The sequence below is a fragment of the Pseudochaenichthys georgianus genome, chromosome 9 (assembly GCF_902827115.2).
Source record: "Pseudochaenichthys georgianus chromosome 9, fPseGeo1.2, whole genome shotgun sequence".
Taxonomy (NCBI): Eukaryota; Metazoa; Chordata; class Actinopteri; order Perciformes; family Channichthyidae; genus Pseudochaenichthys; species Pseudochaenichthys georgianus.
The window spans coordinates 35,989,555-36,000,407 of NC_047511.1; the positions used below are offsets into that span (position 1 = coordinate 35,989,555).

At 41.2% G+C, this 10,853-nt stretch overlaps 1 protein-coding gene across 1 annotated transcript; it reads left to right on the plus strand.

The window, feature by feature from the left end:
* Window positions 1-2,961: 2,961 nt before the first annotated feature.
* On the plus strand, window positions 2,962-10,853 carry LOC117453023 (hyaluronan and proteoglycan link protein 1-like). Its single transcript, XM_034091867.2, has 4 exons — window positions 2,962-3,253; window positions 7,792-8,136; window positions 8,656-8,958; window positions 9,178-10,853. The coding sequence occupies exons 1-4, from the start codon at window positions 3,124-3,126 to the stop codon at window positions 9,462-9,464; spliced, it is 1,065 nt and encodes a 354-aa protein (XP_033947758.1). The 5' UTR covers window positions 2,962-3,123; the 3' UTR covers window positions 9,465-10,853.

Genomic DNA, 10,853 nt, shown 5'->3' on the forward strand with positions numbered 1-10,853 from the left:
TATGAAATGTGCAAAAGTAGATACACATGTTCTCACTACTGCAATATGTCTTGTTTGAACAGGCGTACTAACACAATATTACCCAAACCAGAAAAGTGCTATTCATTTAGGATGCCAATACTAATCTTCAGGGCTACTATAGGTTTGCAAAACAGAATGTCTCAATACTGCATGTTTGAGGTTAGAGCTAGGTCTATGTATTGAGAAAAGTACTTTGTGGGTTCCGAAATGTTTGGAGTCGAATACTGTATTTTCTGCATTGGACAGTTTAGTTTGAGTTGCTGCAATTCTATCCACCAATTGTTTATGAACACTTTCAAGTTTTGCATTCCAAGCCAAGGCGGAAAAGTAATTCTAAAAGCCAATATGTCAAAATTCACATTGCAAAAAATACTTGGCGAAGTGATCATGGCGCCCATAAAAGAAATGTGACACAAGACACAGAGAACCTGAACTTGAGTGGAGAACAACGGCAACATGATATTGATGAACCCAGTGTGATGGATTTGCATTGGAATTTGCATTATCATGTTTTGTAATCATCTGGAAATGCTGGTGAAATCTACCTTAAATTGGAAGGAAATGTAGTCAAAGTTCTTCAGTCAGGTCTTCGTCTGGACAATAATCCATCATTATGTTCACTCCTGTACGAGGAAGACATTCAGATGGAAGAAAAAAAAACGTATCTATCTAATCATTACTGCTTATGAATCAGTCATATTTGTTCATTATTAGTACTGTATGTGTTTCCCTTTAGGCAGCTGTAAATAATAACATTATGTTGCATTTCATCACTCATGTTTAATCAGAATAGAAGACTGAGCGGTTTTTCAAGCAGAGCAGAAATCCAGCAATGAGTGCAAACCATGTAGTGTCTCCAAACCCAAATCAGCACTGTAGCTCTTTCAAAAACAATTATGTTGACTGCCCAAATATTTACAGTTTCATAATGTGAGTTAGATATCTGTTGATAGATTGGCTACACATGTTAAGCCAAGTAACACTTCCATCATGCATGCACACCCTTCACTAACACTGCAAAAGGCTCTAATCCATTCTTCTTTGTATTTTATGGTCAAGCATGACTGAATGAGAATATTGTAAAAAAAAAGTCTTTCTTTTCAAACACATGTTAACACATAATGTGCTCACAAATGATTGGTTGCTGGAGGGTATGGAAGCGCTCGCTTTTAGGCAGCAATCTTGCCGTAAACAGTTAAATTGCCATAATTGGGGTCTACATCGGCTTTGATATTCTCTAAGTATCTTACAGATGCTGCCATAGGTGATTGCAGCTCTAGTTGAAACTCACAGCCTGTGTCTGGAGTTTATGTGCCCTCACACTGGAGCCAAGTATGTTTATCATTTCACCTTTGTGTACTGGGACCTTTAGCCATGTTATGTAAAAGTTCCTTAGATCTCCAGAGGATTTGGAGGCAGGGGCAGAGAGGATATGCCCAGGGTATGTTGGGACTTTAGAATATACAACAGAGGCCCACCATGTATTCTGTTGACATCTCTGCAGGGTTTGAAAGATTGGCAGACGGGGCAGAGAAGAGAAAGAGAGGGACAGAGAGAAAGAAAACAGCTTGAGCTGTCCCAGCTGTAATAACTCTAGTGACGGAGAGGTCCAGAACAGCATCTGCAGCGTGTCGCTCCACTCCCAGTCTTGCCATCATCCTAAGACAATCTGGGCGGCTGAGAAAACTTTTAGGAGAGACCACACAGCTTCCCTGTGCTCATGGCTGGTTGTTAATGTACTTAGAGTTACTCTGCTGTTACTCTGCTACAGCATCAGACAAAACTGATAAAAATGCTCACACAATATATACAGCAACCATGGAAGTTTTCCAACTGGGAGTCTGGCTATCAACTTAATTGGGCATTTACCTTCTTGTTTACAGATGTTGCAACTAAAAATGTTTGTATAGAATGAATGGTAGGGGAAATAAAGTGAAGAGGAGAGCAATATTTATAGAAGGAAAGGAGGAGGAGGAGGAGGAGGAGGAGGAGGAGGAGGTGGTGGTGTGTGTGTGTGTGTGTGTGTGTGTGTGTGTGTGTGTGTGTGTGTGTGTGTGTGTGTGTGTGTGTGTGTGTGTGTGTGTGTGTGTGGCCTAGCATCAACCTAAATCTGTTTACACATTCACGTGTGGGGACTCGACTCCCTTATGGGGACAAATTGGAGGTCCCCATGAGGGGAATCATTAATTTTAGGGTGAAGACTTGATTAGGGTTAGGGTTAGGCATGTGTTGGTTATGGTTAAGGTTAGGATAAGTCTCCAAGAAATGTGTGTGTGTGTGTGTGTGTGTGTGTGTGTGTGTGTGTGTGTGTGTGTGTGTGTGTGTGTGTGTGTGTGTGTGTGTGTGTGTGTGTGTGTGTGTGTGTGTGTGTGTGTGTGTGTGTGTGTGTGTGTGTGTGTGTGTGTGTGTGTGTGCGTGGACAGAGGCCAGGGCATTTACAGAGTTCAGAGTGGTGCATGACAATTTTGAACATATTAACTTTGATTTAGTGTTATTGAAGCCAGCCAACGTCACATAAAATGGACATGATTAAATGGGGGTGTACACACCAGAATGAGTCAGAGTTATTAAACTGACATACCTAGTCATGTGACAATGGATGTGGTGCAAAATAGTTTTAAATGTATATCTTAACTAAAAAAGATCATGCCTAAGTTGTCTAACATTTTCTGCATTGCATTACTAATGGGTTAATTGTAGTTTAACTTCGATTCAATGCACACAATACTCTGGATAATGATCTGCTGGGTAATTGAACTTGTAATTCTGCTGTATGCTTCGGTCTCTCAGGGGGAAGAGAAGGGAGTTTTTCCTAAATAATGTGGCAAAGGGGAGCCAGTATGGAGCTGTGCATGGTGATGGGCTGAGGGGAGGGGGAGTGGTCTCAATCGTGTAAGGCTACAATAAAAGCCACTTGTCAGGACCTCTAAGGAGCCCAAACTTTCCAGTAGCACCACCGGCGGCTGCTGCATAAAGACAGACAAAAGAGGGACAGCTAAATTAATATAAAGCAGAGGAAAAGTTGTAAAAGCTAATATTTGGCTCTCCTAAACTATTTAAGACAACTCAGTGCAGTTTTTCCTATCAAGGTTTATATATTACATGTTTTTACTAGAGAGGGCCTTTTGTGCAAAAGAGAAAATGACGAGTCTGCTGTGCATCACAATTATCTCCCTGACCCTGGCTGGCAGTGCGTTCAGTCTGCCAACAGGCTCTGCATCCCAACTAAAAGGTAAGAAAAGTATTCATATAGAAAAAAGTTTGATATTTAAATATGTGAGTCTATTGTGACTATTGTGAATGCATATGTCTGTATGTGTGCAAGACTCTTACCATGCATAAAGAAAAGAGATAAATGTAAAGGACCTGAAAAACGTGGTACCTCATCTCAGCCTTGTGTAACAACAGGCTCTTTGTAGCAGTAGGTAACAGAGGCGTCTCTGGGGTAACATGCACACACACATACACACACAGTGTAACTCACCATTGACAAGCTGCAAACAGACGACCACAGGATGAACTGGCTGTAAACGGTAAATAACAGTACCATTCAGGCTCACTGTCCACACTACTGAATGAAAACCACACCACAAATACTGTGTGTACTAAAATTAGTCACAGGTTCCTCAGTGGCTAAAACTTGGCTAGTACTACTTGTCCATTTTTGGATATAAATCCTCACTATAGTGCCAAAACAGTCAGGAAATTCCCACAGTAAAGTCTTGGCTTTCTCTCATTTTTCTTGTAATCTTGTCGGTGGTTTGTCCTGCTTGTTCCTGCGGCAGACACACAAATGAAACCCTAGAAGGATGTCTGTATCAAAGAGCACCTGCATTCCATCCATAAGGCTGTCATAATTCAAATTCACACCAGCCTTCAGGACGACACACTGAGATGGTTGCTGCATCAACCTGAATATATATACCGCTGTGGTGAAAGAAAGCTAGGAGCCATGTCATATGAGTGATATGTAATGTGCTTTCAGCAGCCCTGCTAGCTGACTCAGTGGATGTCAAATTAAGGGCGTCTCAGCTCTCTCTGTTCCAAGACGGGAGGAAACGGTTTGTCTATGGGGAGAAAAGTTTCACTTAATACAAACATTGGAAATGCTCCCATTAGCAGCCAGTGATGTCACAGGTTTGTGTGTGTGTGTATGTGACTATACAGTACAAATATGTTTATATATGACCTCATTGTCTGCATGATATAAACACTTTGGCAAGGCTCAGGCAAACGTAATCATATAGTATAGCTTTTATTGGCCATATGAGCAGGGTAGTTTGTTCACGGGGCGTTGCCTTTTCTTATACCTATACTGACTCACTCTGGCACTGATGGTTATGGAAATCCACCATGGCAACAGGCAGCCTGACAGGAGCAGAGTTAAGATTAATGTCCCGCAGCCAAACATAAGGGCCCCATGCTGAACAGCAGCCAAATGACTCTGTCTTTCCCTGTGAGGTAATAGTCTGCTAAGTCTAATGCTCAATGTAGTTGTTGGGTACTGAGGCTTGGCCCCGTTGCTAGGGCTGGGTGGAAAAATGGAGCTTGGCCGGAAATGGGTTGGGGCGGTGGGCTCAGTTGAAAATGTGTTTAGGCTAGGAGAAAGGACGTTGACGGAGCATTTTTGGTGCTTTTGCATTTGTGTTAGTGTTAGACATTGATGATAGTCTGCTGTACATGTGTGAGGATTGCAAAAGTGTACCCAAAAGAGCCATGCACTCCCACACCCTGTGCATGTCCTGCATGACAGGGAGAAGGAAAGAGTTTATTGGAATAAGTTGTGCAGCTGTGCTTGTTAATTATTTTTCCATATTAACAAAAGAGGCCAGCAGCAGAACAAAACAAAGCTGTGGGATATCGCAAATCATCCCACATCTATACTCTGTCAGTGGGTGTGGCACATTGTTGCATACAGAGGCAGTGATTACTCCCTGATGTCCATCCTTTCACAGAGGAGGGATTTGAGCCAAATTAACATTTTGTTCATTCAATAACCTAAAGTGCAAATTATGCTTAGAGTTTTTAACAACATAATTACACTTTTGTTGATTCAGGTCACTGAGTAAACTTGGACCACAGTAATGTTGTTGTTAATTTACAGTTTGGTGTTACGATTAAGCAGATGGTTCCAATCCCTTGCTATTACCTCCTTTAACACAGTCAGAGAGAATAAAATGGCAGCGGGTCTTGGCTGCAGCTGCGGGGCTTTTTATTGTCATGCCCACGTATTCATTTACTTTGCCGCGTTTTCATCCCAAGCCGCATGCACCCCACAGAGATTTCTGATGGAATCCGTTCATAATTATTTGACAGACATTTTTATGTTAAATGTGACACAGCCTTTGACCTCAGAGAGACTTATATAAATAGGATGTGCGTGAGGTGTGACAACGAAAAGAATGGCTTCCTTCTCCTGAAAGGCTAAGTACACACAACCGGCTGCTACTTTATGAGTGCAGTGAGCCCCACATGGTCGGGGCCACATTCTCCCGTGGGACATGTCTGCTGGTAACTGTAGGAGCAGGAAAGAGTGTTGAATCGCTTTGAACATGCCTGTTCCTCTGTCTGCTACTGCTGTCTCGCAGGAACCATTACTGTAGGTAATGGTTCCTGCAAGGTTTCTCCATTTCAAAGAGACATTAAGTGATCTATAAGGTATTAAGTTGGTCTGTAAATGGTAAATAATTTCAAACTTTTTTCAGCATTATGTTGGCGCTTTGATGCTTAATCAATCCCCTTCTATCTCACATTACAGGGTTAGAAACTGCATGCAGGGGTTGGTGTTTGTCCATTTACAGAGCAAATACAGCAAAATGAACTCCTTTATGAGCTTCTCTTTAATACCAAGTAATGTTTAAAAATGTGGACATTTGAAGGCATACATGTCTGAAAGCTGCACATCTGGTGAGCTGGTGATGACGTCACCATCGGCTTCACCTTGGCCAGGGCTTTGATGAGCGGATTAGTCATTCTGGGTCCCACAGGTTTCAAATGCACCTCATGTAACTGCTACCCATGTGGAGAATTTATGAGGCACTGCGAGGCTGTGAGTCATTCCTCACTGACAGAATGGGCAAGGGGTCCCTTGTCCAGACTGCTTTTAAAAAATCTGCTTTCGAAGACATTAGTAATTAGCAGTGGAAAAAAAGGGGGTGCTCATAAAATACCTGGCATCTTGTGAACAGTCAAGAGGTGAATGGGGCTACTGGGTGTGATGATGAGGTAATAGGAGTAGTCTGGCATATGAGAATGTTTGCAGTGTAATGAAAAGAAATTGAAAAGAAGTGGAAGAAGAAATGGCAAGAGGTTTGACTGAAGGGTGGATTAGGTATGTCAGCAGTGCTTCTGCTAATTAAATCTTTCTGCAGGAGAGCTCAATACTAATGATCTTAGTACCACTGAATAAAGTCCAGACACACGAGTACTGTGTGCTTAGAGAGGAGGTTTGGGACAGTTTAGGCATGGGGTTGATTAGAAGCAATTTCATCGTCCATATTTGTGTGTGTGTGTGTGTGTGTGTGTGTGTGTGTGTGTGTGTGTGTGTGTGTCTCGTGTGTGTGTGTGTGTGTGTGTGTGTGTGTGTGTGTGTGTGTGTGTGTGTGTGTGTGTGTGTGTGTGTGTGTGTGTGTGTGTGTGTGTGTGTGTGTGTGTGTGTGTGTGTGTGTGTGTGTGTGTGTGTGCGTTTGTGTGTGGTTGCTGGGGGAGGAGGAATGGTTTGATCAGAGCTAGCAGGCCAGTGGCTTCTATTAGTTCCTTTATTGCCCATCTGGGAAACATTTCCCTGTTGTGGAGCCAGTGACACAATATTCAATTCATGGCTTTGGTGTTTCTACTTAACTGAGTCGCTTCAAACACAACTACTGGCATCATCCATCAGAAAAGAGAAACAGACTGGTTTAGACTGAGTTCATCCATTTTGAGTAAGTTGGAAGGAAAAACACTTGAAACAGAGCAAGGTTTTTTTTTTTTATGGCAATGGCAGTGAACCAGGATTCCAACAACGGCTTGGTTGCATTAGATAACTAGTTATACCTGCAGACTACTGATAGCCACAAAGCAAGTTCATTTATTCAGGTATATAATTACCATATTCTCTTACAAGTCCTTGACAGGATTTGACTCCACTTACAAGGTTGAGTGTTCAAGGCTGTACCTGCAGTGGTGGGGGTCAGGGGTTGTGTACATCCATCCATCTGGTGCTTATTATTGCCTGGCACAGACAGCCATGCTGGCTGGGGTCCTCTTAACTAAGCAAGCCCTGTGAGGTCTAAACATGGAGGTCAGCAAGATTGTGGGAACCCATAGAGAGGAACAAATGACCTGCATAGAGGGGTGAAGGCTGGCCTAGTCTGGACAGGAGTGCAACAAATATATATGCTTACAATTATGACAGCTGAATTCTATATATCATTAACTATATTATCTTATCAGATAGAGCAGATGAAAGATAAGAGCTTTATTTTGAAGGTTAATGCTAAGGAACCAAAGGTTTATTAGAACCAGGATTGACAAGAATAGGAAGGAGACTGAAGAGGAGGATTGGCTCCAGGGCAAAAAGGGTGACCAAAAAGGAGGTAGATATTGGAAAGGTCGTTTTTTATTTATTTTTTTATTTATTTGTGGCTGTAATATTTGGAAACAAAGTCTAAAATAGAGCTGTAATCAAATGAATAAATCATATTTTCCAGCATATGTACAAGTATCATAACCCATAACACTACCACTCTAAATCTCAAAGAGGTTATATAATGTTCTCCTTTTTTCCAGTTAAGGTATTCGCAGACCTCGGTTCCAACGTCACTCTGCCCTGCAGACTCCTGTCCCAAGATGCCATGGCCTTTGGTAACAATGGTATGCGAATCAAATGGACCAAGGTGGAAGATGATGAAGCACTGAATAAGGATGTTCTGCTTTCAATGGGATTCCATAAGAAAACCTATGGAGGCTTCGAGAACCGTGTCTTTTTGCAGGAGCTCGACAATGAAGATGCCTCCATAGTAATAACTGACTTCTCCAGGGATGACGTAGGAAAGTACGAATGTGAGATCATCAACGGAGTAGAAGACTCCATGCAAGAGGTTTCCTTGGAAGTGTTGGGTGGTCTGATTGACGGTAAATCCTCTTTATCTGTTGAGAAACTAATCTTAGGGATAGGCCTAATAATGAGTTAATATACCAACTGTGATTACAATAGGAGTTCTTTCAACAGTGTGCACATACATTTCCATATAAAACATGAATCAGAATTAGTCATCGTATTTTTGTTTATTGAGTTATTGAAAACATCCACATTTTCTTTTCTTGTGGTAAAACGAAAAGAAAGATAAACAATCAGCCTCTGCTGTTATATCCAAACTGCGGTAATGATTCAGCCAAGATTACATTTTAATAGTGTTCAACAACAGTAAACGGAAAACATTTTCTATGTTTTCCAGCCCATGTCCTCAAACAACTGACTGACTGATTTCTTTGGTGTCTAATTATTAGCACATTGTATGCCTTTAGTTTACATAAGACGATCCTTTAATTCATGCAGAGTGATAGAGAAGCCCAATATTATACAAAGTTTGGTGTATGAGACAACTGCCTTTCACTTCACATGTACATTTGTATCTTTTCTGCTTTGCTCAGGCGTTGTGTTCCCATATACCCCACTTGTTACCCGCTACAATCTGAACTTCGACGATGCTGTGCAGGCCTGTCAGAAGCAAAATGCTTCTGTCGCCACCTTTGATCAGCTATTTGATGCCTGGAAGGGCGGCCTGGACTGGTGCAATGCTGGTTGGCTCAGTGATGGCACAGTACAGTACCCCATCAACAACCCCAGAGGGCCTTGTGGAGGTACCAACAACGGGCCAGGCCTGAGAAGCTATGGCCGCCGTGATAAACAGATCAGCCGATTTGACGTGTTCTGCTTTTCTAGTGCTCTCACAGGTAAGTTCTTTTTATTTGTTAACCATTCCCTAATTTTAATACATTTTGTATTCGTTGTTCCTACACCAGAAAACACATGACATGTATGGTTCTGTAAAAATGTGGCTATCAATGGCCTAGTTTGGTTGACCAATGTGGGAAGAGTATACTCAACGCTACTTGAAACCTACTAATAGTTATATTTTTTCCTGACCATTCATTTTGCTCTCTCTGCTGCAGGACATTTCTATTGGCTGGTTCAACCCGACAGGCTGACCTTTGATGAGGCCGTGCAGGCATGCTTAGACGATGGTGCAGAGATCGCCAAGGTGGGCCACATATACTCCGCCTGGAAGCTTGATAGCTACGATCGCTGCGATGCCGGATGGTTGGCTGACGCAAGTGTCCGCTACCCCATTTCCAAGCCCCGCAAGAACTGCAGCCCCGAAGAAGCTGCAGTTCGCCTTCTTGGATTCCCAGACAAGACTCAAAAGTCTTATGGTGTCTACTGTTTCAAGGAGCAGTAAGGCTTTAGCTAGGAAAATGGAAGTCATAACCACCAAAGAGCAGCAACAACCATAATAAATAAAAACAACAACAAAGCAGATTAGCTTTGGATCTTACCTAGCATGATCTCAATACCTTTCTGAAGCTGTGATAACCCTCTTTAACTCCTTAAAAACAAATACTGTACATCTTACTTCCATATGCAATGACTGACTAAATATTCTGTAGCCATTAAGTTTTGTTTTTCTCTACTGTGCATTCATTAATTTTAAACAGACTGTTGGGGTAAATGTGACACTGTTAATATGAGTGATGTGACTTGATTGTTGTGAAACATTATCTCAGTTTGGTTTGTCCTCCACTGAATGATCAGATGTGTGAAGTTCAAGATTAATTGCATTCATGCTCATGTGCAGATGATATTTGCTACTTTGAAAATTATCTTAAGAAAAGACCAATGTAATAAGCTATGCATTTATCAAGTATCACATCGATGAAATACCTAAGATTGATTAAAGACTCATGAACAAAACTACCACTATTGAGCGATTTAATTGAGCATTAAACTGGATCATTCTCTTATAAGAGTAAAGCTCTTTTTGCCCTGTAAAGCTCTAGACATATTTTCAACCTGAGAAATGTACTGTTTAACAAGAAAATGAATTTAAATGTCTTGATGGACTGTGATCTATTCTGCATCTATAGCTCCCATTACATCATCTTCGTTACCATTTGAAAGACAGTTGTACTATTGTAACCATGCTTGTTTTAACATTTATTATAAAGCATGTTGTGATAGTTTCTTCCATGACATGTTGATTTTTAAAGACGGAAAAACTAATCCTCTCACTTGCAGATTATTTTGGGTGAAATGTAGTTTTTAGAAAAGAATACAAACCAGCACGATTTCAGCCATAGTGAATGCAGAATACGTACAGATGTTCCTCTGATACCCTGAACACAACCTTTTATACCCCTGATTGTCTCACATTTGTAGTCCTTCCCTAAGACAAACAGAGCATTTAATATCACAGTAAGTAATACTGATGGTCCCTCTTAGCTAACGATTCATTAAAAGCCGTGCTGCAGCAACTATGATCTGAACCATTGTCTGGTAATAAAGAAATCAACTAGACGACAGCACCCTTTTTAGGTACCGTTACAACAATGATTTGATATTTCGTGTTTTACTTTTTGTAACCCTGGGCACTGACTTATGGTACTTACTGCAGGCTACATGTGAAAAAATTGTGATTACTTGTTTGTAAAAGCTAAACTTGTCTCACATTTGTGCATTTGTAAACACTTCTGCATGAAAAAAGTGAAGGTATTTTTGTATCTTATCGCCATGTAGGCTACCTTTTTACAACAAAACAGTTCGAAATAAAGAATACGACTTTTACATTAAA